Raw genomic sequence first — 25,104 nt, forward strand, 5'->3', positions numbered from 1 at the left:
CAACTTGGCTGGACCATCAATAATTTGCCAGAAGAAGAGAATGGGAAGCCGCAAATGCGGCTTGGATTCCATGTGTCCGACTTTATGTTCTGTCAACCCGATCACCTTTTCCATTATTTGGGAATTGGGAGATGGAAGGAATCCACCTTCAATACTCCCCATAAAATATTGGTCCTCCCCAACTTAGGAATCATTTCATGCCATTATTGTGTAAACCAGGATGCATATAGTTGTATGAAATATGCTATCAAATAATGTACATTCAATACATAAATAATGTATTTTTAATATATTAAAAATATAGATTATTTATATAATATATAATACACGAATAATCTACTTTCAATATATTAAAATATACTTTTTGTTATGATCCATACAATAATTTGCTCATTTCCTGCCGGACGCCATCAACGCCATCAACTCCTTCCAATATTCCAACAAATTATGCAGTTTCTCAATTCAAATATTATGAATAAAATAAGCATTAAGTTAGTTTGAACCAATAATTAATCTAGTCCCATGATGTTGAAAATACAGGTTCATACTAAATGCAAGTCTCAAGTTAAACTAGTTTTATAATGGCGAGAATACTGAATGCGGTGGACTATCGAGTGCTTATGTGGTGGAAAAGCACCAATCCAAAAAATTAAAGAAAAGGTGAATGATCAGGTGTATTGTCCTCTCGTAGAAGCAAAGGAGAGCTTCAGTTAGAAATGGTGGTTGGATAATTTATTTGCTTTTATTGGGGGAAGTTATAAAAGAGGAGCCACCAAAACCGGCAGAAAATACTTAAAGTCACATGTAAATAGTATAATCATAGTGACCGTTCTTGGATGCTGTTCACGTGTTTCATGTTCGGCGGCCTACCGTTACCGGAGAAACATCAAATTCATGAGACAAAGATTTCTCAATACTGCAAACAATTTTAAGAATCACAATGAAGCATTACTAAAGAATTCACACAAGTACTCAACTGTTCTGCTCACAAGAAAATTTACAGTTTTAAGCATTCAACCATTCCAAGCATGGGCACAGACCCCAGCAAAATCTCGAAGGGTAGTCGTCGCACAGGTACACCTCCATGCTGACTCCAATGATGTAGAAACTGAATGAGCGTTTGTGGTGAGTCATGGTCACACGGGTCACTGGAACCACCGAGATGGTATGCCTTTCGCATATGACCCTCGCGGTTTGTGGCACATCAGCCCTCTCTGCAATGACCTCAGAAGAAAACTTGTTGAGGAAATATGAATCCGCGAAATAGGCAGGCGTGCACTGGTGCGCTTGGTTATTGCATAGCTGGACTCCTTTAGCTTTGTGGAAGACGTCGTCTGGAACCGAGGCTGCTCCACTTGTAGCATTCACTTTTCGCGTTGAGAGTGTCTTCCTGCAAAAGATTAAAGTTCCATTTTTTTCAAAGCGACAATATATTATGTGCATTAAAGCCACCGGATTTATCGGTTTTGAGTTTTATATACTTCAGCAACAATCATAAGTAAAGACCATTACTTTTACAAACATGTTTCTACTTTGGAAATCAAACATTTAATGCAGCAAAGGTCGTAGGGTGTATAGTTATTGGTCAAATATGTCATATATGCACTTTCAACTACACTATTTAAAACCAAAGTTCAACAAATTAGTAGTAGGTTAAAAGACAAATATACCTACCATCTGACAATAGCTACTTTGTATGACAAAAATGAGCCACCTCCCTTGCAAGTCTGACATTTGATTAGACCACGGGACTCGCAATTGGCACAAGGAAGTTTCCCATGACCTTTACAATTTCGACATCTGTAATGAAATAAGGAAATAAATCAGCTAATTTACTAACTAGACAAATTCCAGTCATGGCTCAAGTTGTAAACCAGAAAGCCTCTATCAAGGGCACAGCTAGTAAGCCACCAGTTAATTATGCTTTGTCACGAGTCACTCATGACACAAATGCTGTGAAAGATGAGGTATATGATCTATGGAGAGAGAGAGAGAGAGAGAGAGAGGAAGAGGGATTAATAAAGACAACATTTGAAACCAGTGGTAGAAGAAAGGAGCTTACATTATGTCAGATCCATCTTTGTATGCAAGTAGTCCTCTCCCATAGCAAGTAGGACACTTAGACATTTGGCCCACATTGTAGAATCCAGGGTCATGATCTGCATTACAATTGGGACAGACTACACTTCCTAGTCCACGACAACCTATAAAGCCAAAAGTTAACATCAAGGAATGTGACGATTGATTTTTTACTTTTTTTATTAAAAAGCAAAAACTAAAAGATAATGAAATAGGATGGCAAGAAAGAGGGAGAGAGTAACTAGAGTGACTGCCTGAGAATATATAATAATAATAATATATCAAGTATCTGGAACATATAAAGAATGATAATGGCCCAAACACGAAACATATGGCTAATATGGTCATCACCTGGGCATTTGTCAATCTTTTCAGAATGAGGAACTCTTGTCCGCGACTCTTTGTGAGGTATAAACAAGACGGGAAATTCAGACCTTAAATCCAATTCCCATATTCCAGGTTCAGGTTCAGGTTTTTTATCCTTTCCTTCAATATTGCCGCCAGAGTACGGCTCTGTTTCAGTGATCATTTCCCTCTCTTCTATAAAAGTATCGAGAGTTCCCACATATACATTGCAGTCCTCAACTGCATGGATTTTCCAGGTTCGAGCTGGACGGCTTCCCCAACACCAATGATGACCAACATGGTCTACAAGCAACTTCCGTATCTCTACCTCATCTAGCACTTGCCTGACACTCATTATTAAAGGAAATGTTAGATCCAGATATTACCAAAATGTTAATTCAAAGAAACCCATAAGATGCCAGAGGTGGCCACTTCATCCTTACCTCCGATCACCACCAGCAGCTCTGGCTACTTCCCCATAATATCCAACGTGATAGTTGAACCCCGGCTCTGCAGTAAAATGACTAATTTATGGTTCATAAAAGTATAACAGTATAACTTACAAGTTAAATGCAAATTCAAAACAGCACTTTGTAGTTTTTTAAATTTGAAATGTGCTATCAGCTTTTTTTTTTTTTTTTTTTTTTTTTAAACCTAATTTGAGATGCAAATTCAAGAAAGCACTAGTAATTGTCCAAAGTTGGTCTCACATGATGAACTGCAAAACTCTCAAGAGTCAAGAATAGGGATCTTCAAATAAACCGAGAAAAAGTAACCAATAAAAGGTAGAAAGACAATATCATACTAGTGTAGAACAACTCATACAACAAATTAATCTATTGCATCAATCATCAGATAAATCATAGGTGACAAATGACATATTTAATACGGAGTATTGTTCAAGTATAATTTAATAAGAAAAGATTCAATATGTTAGATTCAACAAGTAATGATCAATTACAATAGCAAATTCATAAACTGACCGAAAAATTATTGCCTCTATCATAATCAACAATGAAATCACAAAAAACCAATGCTAATGACCAAATGCAGAAAACCAATTTAGAAATTGTAAATCCAAACATGAATTCAACAATCTAAGCAAATTTGAAGGAAAAATTACCATGGGGTTGGGATTGATAGGACTGGGGAGAGCTGACCAAGGGGGCATGGAGGCTAGGTGGGTAGGGACTGGAAGCGGCGGCGGCGGCGGATCGAATCTCATCGACGCTGACCTCCGTTCCGGCCAGCGAAGCCGTTGGAATTACAGAACCCGCCCCGCCGACGTACTGATACGACGAATTCCATCTTCCACTCCCTCCGCCTTGGTTTTCCGCTTTTCCAATTCAAGACAACACACCATCAGAGAATGAATTCTACTAAATGAAAACAAAAATTCAAAGAAATTTAACCTGATAGCAGTGGCTCCTCCATGATTGACATGCCGAACTGAAGAAGATATGCGCTCTGTTAACTCCACGTGTATGGTGTATATATATATATACACCCTGACCCAACGCGTCCGCGTAGAAATGGATTTGCCAACTTCGCCTTAATCAAGAAGGAAAGAAATAAACAAAGAAATTGTTAAATGTTCAGACCGACTGCGAAGACTTAACCCGCTTGTTTTGCCAACAATACTCATAACTGTCAAGATTTTTTTGAGTATACATCTTAAGTCATTTCTGATTAAAATTCTTGATAAATAATTTCTTAACATATGCCTAAATGAAACATTACACAAATATTAGTCCTTTCAAGCATCATAACAAAATAACATAAATAAATTTGTATGGTTGATGTTCAATAGAATTAATTTCACTTTTGGTCCCACGACTTTTGAGTTCTTACACTTTTGGTGCACAACTTTAAATTTTTTCAATTTTGGTGCCTAACTTTGTTATTTTTATCAGTTTAGGTCCTTCTAGCCAAATTGACGATAAAATATTTCCAGATTTTTATATTTTAGGGGCAAAATCGTCATCCCATGGAAAGATCTTCAATATTTAAACAAAAGAAAAATCATATTAAGAGGAAAAGAAGAGTTTGCCAATGGTCGAAACTATAAATCCCATAGATCTGTTTGGTTTCTGCCCATCTTCCCCATTATTCTCATCATCAAACACCTATAGATATGATTTTACGGTGATTTTGTTTAGATATTGAAGATGTTTCCTTGGGATGACGATTTTACCCCTAACAATATAAAATCCAACAACATTTCGCTGTCAATTTGGCCGAAAAGACCAAAATTGATAAAAATAACAAAGTTAGGCACCAAAATTAAAAAATTTTAAAGTTGTGCACCAAAAGTGATAGAACATCAAAAGTCGTGGGACCAAAAGTGAAATTAATTCATGTTCAATATATAGTGATTGTTAAATTAAATTTCACTTTTAATTGTTATGTGACATTCTTGACTTTCACTTAAATTTCTATTTAAATTTTTATCATTCAATTTAAAAAAAGCGGGAGCATGCAATTGTTTTATTTTCTCATAAACTCTTTTTAATTGAGGTAACACAGAACTTAAAAAACTAAAATCCCATTTAGTAAAATAATTAATCTATCAACTTATTTTTAACTTGTTTGACAACTGTTAGAAATTTGACTTGATTAAACAATTAATATAAGCATTTGATTAATTAATTTTTTATAACAGCTTATTGTTCCAAACTGGTAACATTTCCGGTAACTTTTAAAAAAAGTCATTTTGTATATAATCAATTATCAACTAACAACTAATTTATCAAATATCTTTCTACAATTAGTTAATGCTATCAACTAGTCAAACCCACTAACTCAATCAGCTAACTGCTATTTACCAAACATCCCATAAATGTAACAATATTACAATAATTAAAAAGACAAAAACTATAGAATTTGCTTGAGAATGTCATGTACAATAATAAATTATGTGTTGTGTGGTAAAATATATTGAATGTAAGAGAAATGCCACTTTTCATCCTTCAATTAGATTTATCTATACCAAAAATAAAAAGGTTAATGACTGCCCTTAAACAGCAATATATATGCAATGCGAGTAAGTTGTCCAGAAGGAAATGGGGATTTATTTGTAGCTCAGCTCAGCGCATATTGTTAAAAAGATAGGAATACAAGTTGGTGGCTCTTCCAGATCATATTCACAAGCAAAGAAATGCCGAATTTCACTAAAACATGAGACTGAGAGAGAGAGAGAACTGAGAACTAGCTTTTTGACAATTTACCAAATGGCTAATGTAAAATGCTGCAAGAACTAATATACATGTGGTTCGGTTCTATCGCTAATTCCTGCAATTTGTAAAACTGTAAAGCTAAAACAACTCCAGCCCCAACTTCCACCACATGCCAATCCTATAATGCTCAAGTCACCAACATAAAGCACCATGTGTGTTGACCAGACCCATAGCTAAACTATAAGCCAACCGACAATTGCAACTCTAAATATGAAACCCGTCTGTCTAGTTACTAGTATCCGCTTGTTTATGACTTACTACCTTCTCCGTGCTTGACCTTTGCTTTCAATTTGGATCCTGTCTGCATACATTGGCAAACAAATAATCTCACGGATCTCAGCTAACAAAATGTCCTCCGTGATATTGTCGGTGATACTTCTCAAAACCTGTTTCATTCACAAGCCATGGTACAACTCATCACAATGCTAAACAACCAACAATACAAATGCTGATTATCAATTTATCTCACATTTTTATCCCATTTTCCTTTTCTAATGTAATAAGCATGAGGTTGGCGGTTCGATCCCCACCCATGTGAATGGAGCAAACCATTTGGCCAGTCCCCTACCACTTAGTGTGCTGACCGTAGGAACGGGGGATTAGTCTTCTGGCTATCGGCTGGAGGGATACCTTTGGGCAACCAAAAGAGAAGGCAACATTGCTGCATTTTCATTGTTCCACAATCTTATTTTCTCTTGAAGAGCAATTCTTCCCAAGCAAGAGGAAGGAAATTTGAAATCAACTATTGTTCTAAAATTCCTTTTTTTTTTTTTTTTTTTTTGGGTACGCCTTGCTCATAAATTCTAGGCAGTGCCAAGAAGTGTGCTAGAAGTTTCTTTACCATTTTTTGGCAAGTACACCAGGGACCAGTTTTAATTTGTATAAATAGCCAATCGGGGTTGGTGCTTATAAGATGTTAGCAAGAGCGAGAGACAGACGATACAGCAAGAGATACCATTATTATCTCATTCACAATTGATGCAACATAAAAATAGGAATTTAAGATATACCTTTCGATATGTGTTGAAGTCATTCGGTGTTCCTTTATCTACCCTAACCCTCATGCACGTCCACACTTGATTATCAGAATCCCAAGAGCATTCAATAATTTTACCCGAGAGCTCTGATGGATCATAAGAATCTGTAATATTTAAGAGGTGGTTAAAAGGACTATTTTGAAGAAAGGCACATCAAAAATTCAGAGAAACAAAAAGCATATAAACTCAAATTAGTGACATAAGCCAACCAATACAAGTCACAACAGATACACATACAGAGTAGAATTTATACCAAACCAAACTAAATCCCATATCAAATACCCTATTTAACTATTAAATATATACCAACCCTATTTTCACAATTACCCATGACAAGGAAAGGAAGAAACAAGTTCAACGAAAAAGTGAACACACTTCCCATGTAGACATGCAGTATCTGATTTCACAAACAGTCTTTTAAGGCAGTTATCTTTTGGCATCCCATAAGACAAACACTGAATCCAAACAATAAAAAGGCAGAAACGTAAGCATAGAGAGCAAATTCTACAATTATGTAGTTTTCTTCAGTTTCATCCAATGTCAATAATGCAACCAAATGCGTCCAACAAAGTAAAAAATTAACATTTCCATCTCCAATGATTTGATGATGATAAAACATAAAATCACGGAGATACTTTATCAGATTAAAAAATATAAAATCTGTGGAAACAATGTGAAATGTAAGTCAAACTGATATGAAATTCCTTTTTTTACTAGTTTTACATAACAAGAGTATCCCCCACCATGTATCTGTGTGCTAGAAGTACTCATATCACAAGATTGAATGCCAAATGAAGAAGTAAAAATCGCTAACCTGGGAATATGACCCTGCTCCCATCCATCAGTTTCTTCTTTCCTCGTTCATTTAGATAAAGTAGCTCTCGATCATCAAGCACCTGCCAGCCAAGGGGAAGAATGATGATTCAAAATTGATAACATGAATATGTATCAAAGTATAATTGGCCTGGTGATGAAGGTAAAATACCTCAAAGAGGAAATCAACAGAGTTCATCTCTGGGTATTTCCACTTCAAGAGGCCCTCATGGGTCCTCGTAACGTAAGGATCATCCCAACCCTGTTACAGAAGTTAAAAAACATAGAACAAGCTAAGATCTAAAAACGGAGAGTAAGAATTTATATAGATAAGTGTTACAAGTTAGTCACTAAAAAGTAAAAACATCATAACTACATTAAGGCATGTAAAACCATCATGCCAAACCTCAATGGGAGGATAATATAAATGAATACAATTTTTTAATAAGTGAACATTCTTCAGCCACAATTGACTGAAATATGGCATAAAAAACAATGAATAAGTAACTCTATGTAAAATTTGGTTTTAGAATGCTATCGAGCCATTATATCATGAGAGTTGTCCTAATAACCTGAAAAATGAGACCATCTGCATCATGTGAAAGTTTTGGGATGAATTCCTTCAAAACTTTTGTGACAGCAGAAAGGAGCCAAAAATCCTTCCTTCTAACCTGGCAAGCTTTGGGAGATCAGTAGACATTTCAGCAAGAAAATATCACAAAACGTGAAATATCTGCCTAGAGCTCATAAAACATACCCTGAAGGGTTCCAATTCATATCTGTAATATGGATTTTTACTCTGGTATATATGACATCGTTCATTATTTCGAGGTTCAATCACTTCTTTATCAATCATTTTCCATCGCTCATGAAAGGGCCGCTGTGCCAAATACAGAGAAGCAGACACTGTCAGTAGTCCAAACACTGATAAACAAAAACAAAATTACATAATAGACACAAACAGTCATCAAGGCTAGCAAATTTCAGTGCTAACACCCAAAGCATTTTTTTTTAACCTCAGAACACCGGAATGACAACAAAGCACCTGCACTGATCACACTAGGAAGTAAGAAATGTCAAATAATAGTTGTAAATAATAGATAAGGTGTTTATATTGTGAAAACAGGAACTCTAGCAAGTAATCAATAATTTCCTGGATTTTTTACCATAGCATCCTGTCTAGATTCCTCTTACCAAGTACAGGAGAATTAACTCCAACAAATTATAATTGACTACAGCAGCCAACAACTACATGGATCCTAGGTAAAATTATTGTAGATTTAGATGCATATCAACAGATGATGCATGTATCTACTGTTACACAGCTTCTATCTCCTGCATAAAACTGCAGCAGCATAAACAATTTTCCCTTTCCTGTAAAAATCATTACATAATCAAGGAGCCTAAATCATTGCCAGTAAATTATACAATTTCATGCATGCATTCCAGGCACATATACAGAAATATACAATTTTAATTTTCAGTCATAATATGCATAATAAAGACTTAAAAAAAAAATTCAAATGTGAAGTGCACAAACAAAAGGATGATTACAGACACAGACAAGAAAGTTCCTTGGCCTAAAGTAAATACACTACCTCTGTGACAGACATGTAATTGAGTGCCATCATGTCATATATCAGATATCTTCTTTCCTGCTTCTGTGTGTCAGGTACGGTATCAATTATCATTTCCCCATCAAGTAATGTGAAGTGATGGAAGGTCTTCTCAGCTAAACCCTGGTGAGCAAATATAGACATGTGAAGTTGAGAATCATACAATATTTATCTTGCATCCTACGTTCCTAATGAATCAAGTGAAATCTTCTAATCTGACTGAATTAATCCATACTTCATTGGATTGTCTGCACGGAAATCTCATCTGAACCCTTCGAAAGTTGAAGTGTCTATCAATTAAATAACAACCGTCCATAGTAATTAGCATCATATATCTTGTTCCATCAGCTTTCCATGTGGCATAATAGTACCGCTGCCTCAACAATTGTAAGTTGTCCCTGCAAGTGATGTATTGTATTAATATAGCAATGTGAATATCTCAACTACAAAGATGCAATTGACATTGCAGCTATCTGTCAATTAGTGGACATTTCGGGGGCTTAATGGTCTGTATATCAAATACATAAGTTATATCTTGCAATAGAAATGGAGTGACAGCATCAACAATTGATAATATGTGAGTGCATTCGTTCAACTTCTGTGAATAATTTCATGAATGCACAAGACAGAAGAGAAGGATGGATAACAAGTTGGCTATGTCCACATCCTGCCAATTTTATTTTCCCATTATTCTTGAAAACTCTCTTGAGTATACAGTTCAATTCAATCATGTTCAGTGATTGAAACTTCAGGTAGGAATTTGTTATTTACAACTCCTCCCTCAACTGTCCTCTTGGAAATAAGAAAACACGGCATGTTTACTAACATATACATTTCAATTATAATGTACATCATTTCCATAAAGTTAAAGACAATGCAGAAGGTCCAATTTTCCAAGGCATACACAATAACTTTATTAATGCATATGCCTGTAAAACTTCTTTATATACCGACATGTGTTTGTGGTAACAAAAAAATTTGGACCATATTATCATTGTGAATACAAAAATACATAATGGAAAGATACAATTGGAATAGGAAGAAAGGCAGACCCATGATTGAAGAAACTATAAGCCCAATTCACTTATTTCAAGGAAGGCTAGACACCAACCTGTTTAGAGAAACTGGATGCGACCCAGGAAATTGAGGATTTCTTCCCTGAAAGAGATGACACTAATGATGAGAAACAAGTAAAACAATCATAGCTCGGGGGTGCACTCAAGATCCCAACAAGGGAATAACTTCAATTTGCCAAAATTAAATACACAGATATTTAAATGATAAACATTTAAGTACTTAAGTGTGCCCATAAATGTGCAATAGTCTCAATTAACAAACTGAAGAACTAATTCAGTAATTGGTAGCTGAATGCAGCATCATACCCCAGGTAGCTGCAACTTCAGAAATTGGTAGCAGATCTGTCGTAGAGAATCCTGCTGATCGGATGGAATACTATCTCCCAGAAGGTCATCATTTGTCATTACAATATGAGGTTCTTGATTATCCTGAATAATACATACAAACAGCAAGTGAAATCTCTGGTAAGTATATGGATACTTCAACAAACTGCAATAAATTAACCAACCCAATTTTTTCAGTATACCTGTACATCTGTACTAAAGGGTTAAAGACTATATTTAAAATGAAATAAAATAAAAATAAAAATAAAATAAAACCATATACAAAGGCGCATACATGTGAAGGAGCTACAGCACCTCCATCATCATCATCATCATCTGGCTTAGCAACACCGTTCAAATCAAATTCACAAGATCTCTTCCACTCAGGAGTTGGAGGGCAAACAACCGTTTCAGGTTTCTTCTCATGATAAAAAGTGTATAAGGCATCAATATAGTCTGGTTTATATATACCAGGAGGCCGTGATTCAGCAAATATTTGTATTGCCTGCATGATTGACATGGCTTATCAGTTGACAAACGCACAGGTAAGACTTTAACAGTATCGCGAAGTTGCTTTCAAGAAGATAACTCACCTGAGTAACAGATAGAGGTAGTGTACGCATAAGATAATGAACAATCATATACCCAGTGCGATTATGTCCATGTGTGCAATGGACAAAAATGTACTTCTTCGAATGCTTCTGTCGAGCAAGGAACTCTAAAACCTGAAAGAAGGGAAAACTAGTCAGGCCTTGCAGCACCATAAAAATTCCTAGAAGAACAAATAATAGAGGTTGCGACCAATTAAACAGCATGTCAAAAATGCAAAATGATAAAAACTAAATAGAGGTCTGTAACATACCCATAGAACAAAAAATGCATACATGCAAGGTTACTAATGTAGGAAGTTCAAATCACAGATAGAGGAGCTCAGTGCCAAGAGGGTTCCACCAAGAAGTGCTTATATCGAAGTGTGTGTCTAGAGTAAGATGATTGTTTCTACATAAATAGTTAGGGATACAACAAAGTTTAACACGTGATAAACAAGTTGTAAAGAAGTCTAGAGAAACCAAATAAACACTAAAGAATGTAGAAGACCAAATAATCAGCTCAAATAACAATCTACATGGATTCTTTGTCAGTTGTCACCATTCAATCTAATACAAGGTTAAATCCTTCCTGAGCCTTGAGCTATGATATACTTTTTAATGTTGTTCAAGTAAGTTCATGTCTACCTTTGTAATTTTGATGATTTGATCAAATAAGTTTAGGTCAATCTAACCAATTTCTATTGCATATTACTACCATCATGTTGTCAACTCTTTCTAAAGGCACATCTATAGGTCTCTGTTGAACATGTAAAAATCATCTTAATCAAGCTGCTAGACTTTGCTGCAAATATAATATGCCAAGTATACTTCCCAAAAAACATGCATCCAATTGTGTAAAATAGCACCTAGGTAAAAGATTACCTCAAATACAAATAAATTGACTGACTCATTGTCAGGCACAGAATCACGTCCCCTGCACATAATCTAAGACATTGCAAAGTTGGAATATTAGGGCATCTATAACCATAAATAGCATAGAGTAAATAAACTTGGAACATGTTCCCCTTTCTCAAGCAGAGTTTAACCTACCTTGACATGCTTGATTCCTTCTTTTGCAAATTCTTGAGTTGAATAGTACCTAGTGGTATTTGTAAGATCAATCACCAAACCCAGCTGAAAAATTAAGAATACAATTGGTCGTTATTTACAACGAGAAAGGATCAACAAGGTAACATATTTAGAAGAAGTCAAAGCAGTAGCTTAGTAGCAGAAGCAGGAGTAGCATATACATAACAACACCAACAATACAGATCTCAAAAATTAAATGTAATTTTAGAATTATATTAAGATAAATATTTGGGTGGAGAAAAAAAGGACTTGGAATGGGAGGGGGCGTCCATTCGGCCAAGAAGACAAGAAGGGTTGGACAAGAAAGAAAAATCTCTTCCTCTTGTTTTACAGGGCCTAGTTGCTAAGTCCAGCATACCTTTCTTCCCAAGACTCTCTGTCGATGCAGCACTTGCCTAAATGAGTATCTCTTGCCAGGTTCAATACAATCATTGAAGTGGTCACCAAGGGGAACTTTAGAAGGAATTATGCAACCTATTTCCTGACCAGAACCAGGGCAATCCAACCAACCTACAATACAAACAATGCCAAGAGCAGGATTGTTGAAACATGAAAACATAATTTGTATGAACTAAACTGCAGGAGAATAAAGAGTGAAATACAGAAACAGTCATATGATAAACATTCATATAAAAAGATACGTTACAAATGTATAATATCCCAAAATTGCAAGCAACCAAGTGTAAAGCTATCACTAAAAAACTAAAAAGCCTTTGGCGCAAGATAAATTGAATAGGGATAACAGAAGGAATAAACCAATACATGTAGCAAGCATTAGTACAATTAATCAACAAGCAATATTCAAGTACTAAAGTAAGTCTTTACCCATAAAGCTATTTCTTCTTCACTACAGTCAAACTGCACAAACTTTCATATGAGAGAAGTCATGTCAAAACCCCAACAATTCAGAAATCACACCAAGGTAGAAGAATTACCTGGAGGAAGCTTGTTAGAAGGCCTCAGTTTTTTTGCTTGAAACATTTCATCATGCATACGTGGCTGAGATGCATATGCTGGCCTGTCATCCGGACGTTGTCTTTTAAGCCGTTGAATTCTTTCCTCACGCTCCTAATACAATGGCAAGCAGAAGTCAGATAAACGTAACTAAATGAATCCTCATACTGCACTAAACTCATTTGATGATGGATGTAACTTCTTTAAATATATATATATATATATATATATATATATATATATATATATATATATATTTCTTCTATTACTGCATAATCTTTGAATTATCCCCTACCACCTCTCCACTGCCTGATTTATACTTTGAAAGCCAGATTATAAATTGGGATATAGTGAAAGCCGCAATAGGTACAAACATTTAGGCATGACCAAAATATTAATTAAAAATTAAATAAAATAAATAGAGAGATGTACCCTGCGTGAAATTTCTACAGCACTAACTACATAATCCGCATGTTCAATGCTGTGTTCTACAATAGGCTCTTCTGATTCCTCCTCTAGTTGTTTTCTGAAGAACTCATCATCATCGTCTGGTTGTGGTGATGCATTTAAGTCCATGCTGGCAATCATTCAAGATGCACCATGACACATATACCAATAAGTGGCTAACAAATTTATTATGATTTATCAGCAATGCCACAGTGAGACTACCTAAACCCACCAAGTTTAAAAAATAAAAATTAAAAAGTGTCAGATTTAAAACAAAAAAGCTGTATTACCAAGTGCAGAACCATAAGAAAAAAACAAGCTTTCATTGTTTTTTAAGGGAAATAAGAAAACAATAATAAATATGCCTAAAATTTGCAACTTTAAGCAATATTTTGAAGACAACGATAGAATAGATATTGCAGTTGTGACCCAAGAGGTTAGAATACAATGGCCATAAATCTCATGTTTAATAAACAAGTCTGCTTATAAACACATATTCACAGTTGAACATCAGATGCAAATATTCATGTAACATTACTGTTTGCACAGTTTCAATTGCTGGAAAGGCTGGAATTTTCCAATAGAAATTTACATTAGTTTGCCTTCTTTTTCACCTACATTTGCGAACAGAAGAAAATTCATTTACATATAATTGCCTTTGTTGCTAGAAAGATGATGACAGATAACACCAATGAAGCTAGCAAAACAATTCTGATATACTTATGCAGTTATGCCCAATGTCTTAGGGGCATGTACAACTTCAGACTGGTCCAGATTAAGGGTTATGTTTCCCAGTGTCACTGTGCCCTTCATATCTATATGAGTAGTTCAAATTCCTTCAATGAAGAAAGTAGCATACTAACATGGCATCACCTTCTATCAGTCTACTTTAACTTCAAAGGCTAAGATCATAATTTCCCAAACCACATTGAGTTTCCCTACATTTCTAAGCGGCAGTGTACGCCACCAATCTCTCAAATAGCCTTAATTAATCAAAATCAGTATAAGAAACTAAACATAAAGAAAATGAACACCGCCATAGAAATATAATGAACTAACAAGAAGGAAATTGGCAATCATAAAAGGAGTAAATTTTTCAAACCTTCCGAGTCCCACAAGCCAATGAATTCCAACTCCCAGTGAAACGTTTGAACCCAAGGACAAAAATTTGTATATGTATTACAGACCCCTCTATGAAAAAATAAAAACCCTATATAATTGAGGTGAAAAAGCAAGAATCTTAATCAGCAGAATTTCAGTTTCCAAAACCCTAGAGACAAAAGCCCCGCTGTTATAGAGAGTTAAAGAGACGAGGAGATCGCATAGATTTTGTTGCAGCTGTTCAATCCAGGTTTAGAACGAGAACCCATTCAAGAGAGGGGGGAAAATCAGAAAAAAAATGGGGGAAATTATTATGGGAAAAAAGAGAGATACATGTTGTGTACGTATATGTGAGAATTCATGAATCGGTTGGAGAGAAGTGAGAAGGGAGATTGGGCGAGGGTTGCGAACGTGGGCGCGAGTTGGGTTGGTGGGTTGATAGGGAGCTTACACAAAACAGGGAAAGGGAAGGACGGGGCAGAACGGTCATTGCGCCACCTGCCACTGGGCTGTTAAAGAAAAGCGGGAGTGAGTAGTGACGGATGATAATTGTTTCGTGTAAGGGAGCGCACGTTAGCGTCATGACTCATTGAACCCTTTTCTTTTTCTTGATTTTTTTTTCTTAATTTTTATTTTATATAAGTAATATATATACGGAGTACTACAATAGGTCTCACTTTTTAGTAATTTTTTTATTATAAAAAAGAGTAAATATCTAAAATGGTCCCTCGACTATACCTAAATTCACAAATTGATCCTTGACTTTTAATTTCAACCAATTAAGTCCTTAACTTTGCAATTTTAACACAATTTGATCTTTTGTCTATTTGATCGTTTGTTGACTACGCCTTTTTATGATATATATGTAATTTCATGGTTCATCGTCGGTTTTTAAGGTTCCGGTTGCATTTCTAGACCGCACTGTTACATTCGAACCCACTGTCGGCGCTACACCCCCATGCCGGAGAGATTATAGCTTTTGATAGATAGATCACCAAAGTCACTAGAGTGGCTCTTCGAGAAAGCCGTGACTCCAAGCGATGTAGGCAAGCTAAACCGGCTCAGGATCCCCAAGCAGCAAGTGGAGAAGCACTTCCCCCTCCGAAACGGCGTTGTCACCTCCAAGAGCGTTCTCTAAGCTGAACCGGCTTGTGATCCCCAAGCAGCAAGCGGAGAAGCACTTCCCCCTCTGAAACAACGATGCCACCTCCAAGAGTGTTCTCTTGAGCTTTGCACGTGAAACTACATATATATCACCAAAGGTCGCGGTCAACAAACGGTCAAATAGATGGAGGACCAAATCGTGTCAAAGTTGCAAAGTTAAGGACTTAATTGGTTGAAATTGAAAATTGATGACCAATTTGTGAATTTAGCTAGTCGATGGACCATTTTGGATATTTACTCTAGAAAATACTACTTATACCATATCAAATTATACTCTCATTTTTGCTCTCTCTTACAAATTTTGGATGTAAACAACTTTTTTTGAACCCTCAATATGAAAATGTCATATCCATATTTGCCACATCAGATAATATAATTGATAGATTAGAATTTGAGAGTTCTCATGGTAAAATTCTTTTTTTTTTTTTCTTATTGATGACATATTTAGATTGATTTGAAAAAATTAAATCATAATTTTTATTTGTTTTCTTTTTCTTTTAACATATTGGAAATTTTATTTTTTAATTATTTTTCTTTTGTTCATTACTTCTAAAAAAGACATTTACAACGTAACAATATGTTTTTTCTCAAAATCATCGCATGATATTTATCTATAGTCGCATCATTATACAGTAATTATTTATTTAATTAAAAAAATCCTAAGAAAGTGACAGGATTTACTGAGATATTTTACTGCCAAACAAAAGGCAATGTAAGATTATAATTGGTGAGATTATGAGAAAGTATCATTATAAATTAAGTATATAAGTATATAACATATAGGTAGAAGAATGGATTAGGAGATTATGGCATTTGGCAAGTGAGAACCAATCCAACAAATCTATGTTTTTTTGTTTAGAAGAAAAATTAAGTATATTAAATAGAGTTAAGATCCAAAACATGAACAAGAGAAAGAAACGGGACCAAACTACAGTCCATCCGGCCAGTCTTAGATAAAGCCTTTCAAGCTAAAAAGTTGGCGATCTTGATCGCGGACCGCTTAACAAACAAAAAGCTAATATTTTAATTTCATAGTTTTGTTTATAAAAAATTAAAAACCAAACCATACACAAACAGCCTGAATGCTTTTTCAAATGTGACTAATTGAAATGACAAAGATCAAATTGGATCAAACTCATCAAAGAATCAACAAGAAACAAAAAAAAAAATGTTATTCCTCTTCCTTCTTTTCTTTGATGCACACGACATATGTATGTATATATATATTATATCATATACTCCATATATAAATGTATAAATATCTATACAATCCTAAGTCTGATCCTTCCCCAGACATATGTTAGAATATAAACGACACTAAAGAATGAAGCATTGCAATGAGGTTTCCTCTCCCCACTGTTTCTGTATTTTTTCATCTTCAGCTAGGCTACTGAATGGAGTTTGAGTTTAGAAAACCCTTTCACCAGTGGCAAAAAGATTCCAGAAAATGGCAGAGATGAAGTAGAGACAAGCTGTGAGTGTCAAAAATGCTTGGAAAGATCCCAGCCACTGTACAAAGAACCCAGTTCCAATCGTGCTCACTATGGCGGCCATTGTTCCACACGAATTTGATATGCCTGTTCATAAAGTTTTCGTTCGATTAATTTACTGCAACCGTTGAAGAAAGAAGAAATCTGGGAAGGAAAATGATATAAGGTCTTACCGTGGAGGAATCTGCATAAGGAAAACTTTATGGTCCCTCAAGTCATCATCTAAAATTTTGGTCCTTGCATAACCAAAAAATGTGAACGTCGTTAGATTGTAAGAATCCCTGCCAGAATACCACCCATTAGATAATTACATGATCAATAGTGTGCTTGATCAAAATATTACCCAAGCAAGGATAGATGGATTTTGAAGTGATTTAGTTCAAGTATTTAAATATTCAGTTTTACGTGTTCATCATTTTAATTCCAATTAATTATAATTTATCTGTGAGATTTAATAGTGTTAAAAAAATTTTTTGCAAGATGAGGAGTAATATTGAAAATTATTTGTATTACTATAACAAAAAGAGTGAGGGTGTTGGCAATTAGCTATTGGGTTAGTTGATTTGACCTTGTAGAAAAATGTTTGGTAAATTATAGTTGCTTGCAACTAGCTAATTACCGGTAAAATGAGTTATAAATACACTAGTTGATTGTTTAATTTATTTAATCAATTAACCTTAAATTATTTTAAATTTTATATAAATTAAAACATAAATTAATATTAATATTATTATAAAACAATAACAACAAAATTACTTTTAATGCCAATAACCTCATGGTCTAATGTTAATATGAGAGGTTGTGTGTTCGAGTTTCAGTGGAGAGAGTATTGACAATTTTTTTTTAAAAAAAAATATTATATTTTTTTACTTTATTAATTGTCTTTTATTGACTTTCATCATTTTGAAAATATTTAGTATATAGAATTATTTTTGTATGTTAAGGATTATTATTATTATAAATAAAATAAATTAATTAAAAAAAAAAAAAAAGGGAGCGCCCCTTAATTCTACCACTTCTCCCACATCGGTGGGAGAAGTGGCAGGGGGAGCCTTGAGGCTCCTATAAAAGGGGCCTCAAGGCTCAGAAAAATTATCGCTCGGATTGCTTGGGTAAGCGATGAGCAAACAACGAGTCTCTTTAGTTGAGGTCTGTTGTTTCAAGTAATTTTTTCATAGTGTGGGGGCATGTTTACTGAAACAACTCCCCCAAAGGTAAACTCTGCTCTTAGGGTTTACGATTTCAGCGGTTTGATCGTCCGGCTCTTAGTGGGGTTTATAATTTTAGCAGTTTGATCAACCCGTCGAATCTGTGCCGTCGTCTGCCCTGGTTCCCGGCACCGTCGAATCTGCGCCGTCGTCTGCCCTGGTTCCCGGCCGTAGCCTGCGTCTTGACTCATTGACTTTGGGTATCTTCACCTTCACTCCCCAATCCATAATCTTCCTGGTACTCTTTCATCCCTGTCATTCAAATAACGCAGTCATATTTATGATTTGTAAATGAACAATTTTCTGTTTTCATATCCTGGGTGTGGTTGTGTTTCATCCATGGCCAAACAACTTGTAGACTTTACTCTAATAGAATGTTCCATATTTCTAAAAATCATAAAGAGTAATAGAGTATTACATTGATGATAATTGTTGTGGGTTGTGGGTTGTCTGTTGATTGTGCAATTGTTTTACTATATTCTATGTAATTTCAGAATCAAGATTTTCAGTTAAGTGGAACAACTGTGGATGCTGTGGCTCCCAAGATTTTCCGCTAGGGCTTCAAAGAATTGGAAAATTGAGATGCTTTATGATGGCGCGTGCCCACTTTGTACGCGTGAGGTCTCTCTTTACACAATTCCCTTTTTTTTTTTTGTTATTATATGTTAATGCGTACTCTCCCTCCATGTCACCATTTTTCTGGTGTAATACAAACAGTTTGCAACCCAAACTCTGAACTTGGAGTAGAAAGGAACAAAATTGCTTCTTTATCTCTCTTTTTATATTTTTAATAATGTAGTTTCATTTTTCTTTCAGTTTAATCTTTTTTATTTTTATTTTTTTAATATTCTATTAGTATCTCAAGTTTTTTTATGCTTTTTTTTTTTTCTTTTGGATAATTTTTTTTTTCCATAGCTCATTATTATGTTCTTTTGGTGTTCTTTCTACTTATTTTTAGTTTTGTTGTGCATTTTCAATGTTCATTTTACAATTTAGTATTTATATTTCTTAATATATTTTCTCATGTATTTTTAGTGTTTTCAAGTGCTTTTTTGGCTTTAAAAATTATTTTTATGTTATTTTTTATTTCTACTTTTTCATATGAACAAGATACAGTCCTTTTCATATTTTCAAAGTTCGTTTATAATTTTTAATAACGTATTTTCATTTTTCTTTAAGTTTAATCTTCTTTTGTTCTTTTTATTTGTTTTTATTTTTTATTCTTTTATTTAAGTTTTTTTATGCTTTTCATTTTTTTTCTTTTGGTTATTTTTTTTTCATAGCTCATTATGTTTTTCTGTTCTTTCTACTTATTTTTAGTTTTGTTGTGTATTTTCAATGTTTATTTTACAATTAAGTATTTATATTTCACAATATATTTTCTCATGTATTTTTAGTGTTTTCAAGTGCTTTTTTGGTTTTAAAAATTACTTTTTTTGTTATTTTTTATTTCTACTTTTTCATAGGGGCAAGATACAGTCCTTTTCATATTTTAAAAAATTCAAAATTATAAAATAAGTTCCTTTTCATATTTTCAAAGTTCATTTTATAATTTTGTATTTTTATAATTTTAATAACGTATTTTCATTTTTCTATCAGTTTGATCTTTTTTTTTTTAATTCTTTTAGTTTTTAAGTTTTTTTTTTTAAAAATGCTTTTCATTTTTTTTTCTTTTGGATAATTTTTTTTCCATAGCTCATTTTGTTTTTTTTGGTGTTCTTTCTACTTATTTCTAGTTTTGTTGTGTATTTTCAATGTTTAGTTTAGAATTAAGTACTTATATTTCATAATATATTTTCTCATGTATTTTTAGTGTTTTCAAGTGCTTTTTTGGTTTTAAATTTTTTTTTTTTTGTTATTTTTTATTTCTACTTTTTCATAGGGGCAAGATACAGTCCTTTTCATATTTTAAAAAATTCAAAATTATAAAATAAGTTCCATTTCGTATTTTCAAAGTTATTTTATAATTTTGTATTTTTATAATTTTAATAACGTATTTTCATTTTTCTCTCAGTTTGATCCTTTTTTTTTTATAATTCTTTTAGTTTTTAAGTTTTTTTTTTTAATTTTTTTTAATGCTTTTCAGTTTTTTTTTTCTTTTGGATAATTTTTTTTCCATAGCTCATTATGTTTTTTTTGGTGTTCTTTCTACTTATTTTTAGTTTTGTTGTTTATTTTCAATATTTATTTTACAATTAAGTACTTATATTTCATAATATATTTTCTCATGTATTTTTAGTGTTTCCAAGTGCTTTTTTGGTTTTAAAAATTATTTTTTATGTTGTTTCTTATCTCAACTTTTTCATATGGTTTTTCTTTCATTATTTTGGGTTCTTTTCTCTTCGTAATTTTTATGTTTTTATTTTTATTTTTACTCTTTGCGTTAATTTTCTTCTTTTTCTTTTTTAAAGTTTTTATTTAGCGTTAATTCCTTTTCAATTTTGTTTTTGTTTTTGAGTTAGTTTTATTTATTTATTTTCAAGTGGCCATTTTAGTTTTTAAGATTTTTTTTACATTTTTTAGTGTTCTTTTTAGTTTTTAAAATTTTTTCATATTTTTGAAGTTGGAGTGTTAGAAAAGCATTTTCAACTTGTCTGTTCAGTTTTGGATATATTGGGGAATAATATGACTATACATGCAATACACAAACTTAGTGTGTTTTCTAGTCACATTGCTGAGGATTAATAAGACCAACTCTTTTCCAATTAATTAAATTCCTGTTAATATTTGCATTACTGACCAGCATATACAAGTGAGTGTATTTTGTAATGGTTACTAAATATTCAGCAAAATCAATCTAAACATGAATTAGTGATTACTAATTGCTTTATATGTGTGTACATGTTGTTCCCCCCTCCCACCCCTCATGGCTGTGGTTCATTTCATTTTGAATAGGTTTGCAGGCAATGTCTCAAGAGCGTTAGATTTTGTGATGGAAAGTGAAAGCACATTCCTGATAGATCCAACCGGTGGAGAAGATGGTGAACCAACAGGGATTTTCAAAGGTTTGCTTATAGTTTAGATGATTTTTAGAAAGATATGCCAAGATACTTCATGATCAGTTGCTAATATCTAATGCTCAATTAATTTTATTGACGGTCTCCAGGAGTTGTTACCTCTGCATGACGGAGGTTTTGCCATTTCATTGTTGCCCAGGGCAGAGGGGAAGCCCTACCAAATTATAATATTTAGGTATTATTATTTTTCACAATGTTGGTGAATTTGCATGTGTGGCTTTGCCTAACATATTACTCTGTATTTTATTCGTTGTATTTTTTGCATTAATTTCCTTCTCTTTTAAATTGTTCATTTTGTTTGTATTTTACGTTCTTTTTTCATAATATATTTTCTATGTTCATTTTATAATTTATTTTTATATTTGTAATAAATAATTTTAAGTTTTCTTTTTGTTTTTGTTATTGAGTTATTTTTAGCGTTTTTTTTTCCGAGTTTCTTTTAGTTTTATTTGTTTGTCTTTTTATATTTTCTTTCAGTTTAATGTTCTTTTGTTTTTTTTTTCTTTTTTTTTTAAAAAAAAATCTTTTAGTTTATTTTGTATTCTTTTTTTTTGCTTTTCATTTTTTTCCCTTTTGAATAGTTTCTTTCTTTTTTTCATAGATCATTATGTTTTTTGTTGTTCGTTTTACTTATTTTTAGTTTTGTTGTGTATTTTCAATCTTTATTTTACAGTTTTGTAATTATATTTCTTAAGTTACTTTTTCATGTATTTTGAGTGTTTTCATGTGTTTTTTTAGTTTTAAAAATTATTTTTTATTTCTAATTTTTGATAAATTTTTCTTTCATTTTTTTCGTTCTTTTCTCTTTGTGATTTTTATGTTTTTAATTTTTTTTAATTCTTTGCATTATTTTTTTTTAAATTTTTTTAATTGTTCATTTTGTTTTTATTTAGCATTAACTCCTTTTCAATTTTTTTTTTTTTTTTTTTTTTTTTTTTTTTTTTTTTTTTTTTTTTTTGCATTTTTTAAGTGTTCTTTTTAGTTTTTAAGTTGTTTTCATATTTTTGAAGTTGAGTGCTAAGTTGATTGTTTGGGTTATGGCTCACCTTTAGCTATTATTGTTGCAACTATAGTTCTCCATGTTTTAACATTTGATATGAACTATAAAAGTATCTTCTCTACTTTGCAGGAACTTTGAAATTTCCTTATAGGAATGCTTTGCATACTCAAGATCATGTGACAGCTTGTTCTGAGCCTACACATGCTGGGTCCAAAAGGCCACGTAATGCTTCCTCCTTCCTATATTCCAACTGGTTTTGGGCTTTTCATTTCTGTGTTTTAGATTACCTTTGTGTTTCCAGCACTGTTGCATTGCTTGTTTCTTTTCCTCATTTTGCATACAAGCACTACCTTCTAATGAAGTGAAAGATGTATATCAAGATCAGCGAATGTATTGAATATTGGTAGTAAAGTTGGTTATTTAAGTTAGTACTTATATTTCTATAAAAATTACATTTTTAGGTGCTTTTAATGTTTTTCTAAGCGGTTTGTTTTTATTTTCACTTTTTAATATCGTTTTTCCTTCATTTTTGGGATTTTTTTTCTCTTCTTTATTTTATGTTTTTTAAAAAAAAAATCTTGCATTAATTTTTTTAATCACTCTTTTTTTTTTTGTTTTTTTTGTTTTTTGCATACTTTTACTAACCATTACATATTTTCAAAGCTCATTTTATATGATTTTAAGCGATTATTTGCGTTTTTTTTTCTGTTTGTTTTAAAATTCATATTTTCAAAGTTCATTTTATGATTTAGTATTTTAGTATTTTTTTTTATAATTTTGATAACCGATTTTCTGTTTTTTTTTTTCGAATGTTATTTTCTTTTTTCTTTTTGGATTTGTTATGTTTTTTTTTGTTCACTCTCATTTTTTTTCTTGGATAATTTCTCTTTTTTAGAGTTTATTATGTTTTTTGGTGTTATTTCTACTTATTTTTTTGTTTTATTTAGTTTTTGTTTTTAACGTTGTCTCTACATACATTTAGTGTTCACTAAATATTTTGAAAGTACATTTTGGAATTTAGTATGTGTGTTTTTTAATAAACTTTTACAACGATTTTTGTTTGGAATATATTTTGCACTTTCTTTCTACGTATTTTTAGTTTTTGAAGTATTTTAAATGTTTGTAGAGGTATTTTTATTGATTTTTTTATTTTTCTATTTCTCTAGGAGTAGCAACTGTATTTTAGTCTGTTTTCCTTATTTTATTGGTGTGTGTTGGTTTATCTTTTCTTTACGATCCATTTTGTTTTATTTGATATTCTTTTTATGTTTTTAGTTTTCATTATATAATTTTAAAATTATATTACAATTTTATTTTTATAATAATAATAATAATAATTATTATTATTATTATTATTATTTTCACTAGGCCACCTTTATTTTAAATTTTTTTTTTTTATTTCTATCGTTCCCCAAGTGATTCAAATTGTTTTTAAAATAAAGGAGTTTAGGTTTTCCTATTACTTTGTTCTGCTTTTGGTTTAAAAGTATTTTTAATGTTTTAAAATGATGATTTTCAACATTTTAAACAATTTTTTTTTTTTTGCTTGGGTTCTTTCTGCATTGTTGTTCTTGTGCTTTTTGTTTTTTGTTTAGGGTTTAAATTTTCATGTGTTACTTTTCCTTTTGTTAAAAGTGCTCTTTATTGGGGCTTGGTGGTATGCTGGCAGTGGAGTTTTCTCTATTGGTTCTTACAATTATAATTGAAATGGATGTTTTTCACTCAACATGCGTGCCCTTAAACCTCAATTGCTGCGGTATTACGATTTGTTGCAATATTCTTCTTCTTTCAAACTCTTCTTAGTGAAATGTTCTTGTTGGAACCAGGTAATGAGTTCCGGAGTTGTTGTCCATACTCGGTCACCAAAACTTATTTTCGATGTTGACATTTTAAAGTTTGTGATTTGTTTGCTTAGTTGATGTCACTTTTTTTATTTGGCTAAAATATTTTCTATAATTTTTTCATGGAGGCCTTCATTGACTTCTATTTCAGTTCTGGGAGGAAACTGGAATAAACAAGTAATGTTGTGGCCTTCTTATCTCAAGAGACACAAAACATCTTATATTCTTTGCAGGATTGCAGGCTTGTAATATTTTCTCCCAGAACTCAAAACGGTATGATAAACATTTCAATTGAACATTGTGGATAATAGAATTTTCTATAATTTTTTCATGGAGGCCTTCATTGACTTCTATTTCAGTTCTGGGAGGAAACTGGAATAAACAAGTAATGTTGTGGCTTTCTTATCTCAATAGACACAAAACATCTTATATTCTTTGCAGGATTGCAGGCTTGTAATATTTTCTCCCAGAACTCAAAACGGTATGATAAACATTTCAATTGAACATTGTGGATAATAGATTGTTTTTACATGTCAAATATTTTGCAGTAACCTACATGCTTGACTATCCATTTGTCCATTTTCATCAATAACTTTATCTTTGTCCAAACATGTTAATTGTGTACTGATTAGTTGAGGAATAACGTTGGTTGTATCTATAGATTCAAACTTATAGAA

At 32.7% G+C, this 25,104-nt stretch overlaps 3 protein-coding genes across 8 annotated transcripts; 1 reads left to right on the top strand and 2 right to left on the bottom strand.

Moving 5' to 3' along the window:
• Positions 1–789: 789 nt before the first annotated feature.
• LOC109158898 (protein SSUH2 homolog) lies at positions 790–4,045 on the bottom strand. The gene is made up of 7 exons (XM_019306809.1): positions 3,837–4,045; positions 3,548–3,760; positions 2,868–2,934; positions 2,431–2,768; positions 2,063–2,204; positions 1,675–1,800; positions 790–1,390 (listed from the first exon to the last, which is right to left on the bottom strand). Exons 1-7 carry the CDS (start codon positions 3,865–3,867, stop codon positions 1,006–1,008), a joined length of 1,302 nt encoding a protein of 433 aa, XP_019162354.1. The 5' UTR covers positions 3,868–4,045; the 3' UTR covers positions 790–1,005.
• A 1,433-nt stretch (positions 4,046–5,478) lies between these two features.
• LOC109158896 (mRNA-capping enzyme-like) lies at positions 5,479–15,181 on the bottom strand. 5 transcript variants are annotated; one of them, XM_019306804.1, is made up of 18 exons: positions 14,709–15,177; positions 13,592–13,736; positions 13,141–13,273; positions 12,564–12,715; positions 12,167–12,250; positions 11,999–12,061; positions 11,120–11,251; positions 10,822–11,031; positions 10,509–10,631; positions 10,238–10,284; positions 9,362–9,524; positions 9,109–9,249; positions 8,268–8,390; positions 8,083–8,181; positions 7,683–7,772; positions 7,512–7,593; positions 6,671–6,801; positions 5,479–6,046 (listed from the first exon to the last, which is right to left on the bottom strand). In XM_019306804.1, the coding sequence occupies exons 2-18, from the start codon at positions 13,733–13,735 to the stop codon at positions 5,918–5,920; spliced, it is 2,046 nt and encodes a 681-aa protein (XP_019162349.1). In that variant the 5' UTR covers position 13,736; positions 14,709–15,177; the 3' UTR covers positions 5,479–5,917. The 5 variants fall into 5 exon arrangements, with proteins under 5 accessions (XP_019162349.1, XP_019162348.1, XP_019162352.1 ...); XM_019306803.1 differs by having other exon boundaries at positions 13,592–13,828; XM_019306807.1 differs by lacking the exons at positions 13,592–13,736; positions 14,709–15,177 and adding an exon at positions 13,031–13,063 and having other exon boundaries at positions 13,141–13,207.
• A 3,196-nt stretch (positions 15,182–18,377) lies between these two features.
• On the top strand, positions 18,378–25,104 carry LOC109158903. 2 transcript variants are annotated; one of them, XR_002050463.1, is made up of 7 exons: positions 18,378–18,807; positions 19,064–19,190; positions 21,465–21,574; positions 21,676–21,761; positions 22,716–22,808; positions 24,661–24,700; positions 24,869–25,104. XR_002050463.1 is itself a non-coding variant. In XM_019306814.1 (7 exons), exons 3-7 carry the CDS (start codon positions 21,548–21,550, stop codon positions 24,882–24,884), a joined length of 240 nt encoding a protein of 79 aa, XP_019162359.1. In that variant the 5' UTR covers positions 18,475–18,807; positions 19,064–19,190; positions 21,473–21,547; the 3' UTR covers positions 24,885–25,104. The 2 variants fall into 2 exon arrangements, 1 of the variants encoding a protein (XP_019162359.1); XM_019306814.1 differs by having other exon boundaries at positions 18,475–18,807; positions 21,473–21,574; positions 22,738–22,808.

Source organism: Ipomoea nil, unplaced genomic scaffold, assembly GCF_001879475.1.
Source record: "Ipomoea nil cultivar Tokyo-kokei standard unplaced genomic scaffold, Asagao_1.1 scaffold2826, whole genome shotgun sequence".
Classification (NCBI taxonomy): Eukaryota; Viridiplantae; Streptophyta; class Magnoliopsida; order Solanales; family Convolvulaceae; genus Ipomoea; species Ipomoea nil.

Bases quoted from the DNA above. Each gene is read 5' to 3' on its own strand.
- LOC109158898 (XM_019306809.1), bottom strand. From the start codon at position 3,867: ATGTCAATCATGGAGGAGCCACTGCTATCAG. The intron at 3,761-3,836 runs GTTAAATTTCTT...GAATTGGAAAAG, and splicing joins GGAGGAGCCACTGCTATCAG to CGGAAAACCAAGGCGGAGGG. The intron at 2,769-2,867 runs GTAAGGATGAAG...AATGAGTGTCAG, and splicing joins GCTGCTGGTGGTGATCGGAG to GCAAGTGCTAGATGAGGTAG.
- LOC109158903 (XM_019306814.1), top strand. From the start codon at position 21,548: ATGGTGAACCAACAGGGATTTTCAAAG. The intron at 21,762-22,737 runs GTATTATTATTT...ATTTCCTTATAG, and splicing joins TACCAAATTATAATATTTAG to GAATGCTTTGCATACTCAAG. The intron at 22,809-24,660 runs GTAATGCTTCCT...TATTCTTTGCAG, and splicing joins TGCTGGGTCCAAAAGGCCAC to GATTGCAGGCTTGTAATATT.
- LOC109158896 (XM_019306803.1), bottom strand. From the start codon at position 13,747: ATGATTGCCAGCATGGACTTAAATGCATCACCACAACCAGACGATGAT. The intron at 8,391-9,108 runs GTAGTGTATTTA...TATTTGGCACAG, and splicing joins ATTACATGTCTGTCACAGAG to CGGCCCTTTCATGAGCGATG. The intron at 6,047-6,670 runs GTATATCTTAAA...TGAATGAAACAG, and splicing joins ACTTCAACACATATCGAAAG to GTTTTGAGAAGTATCACCGA.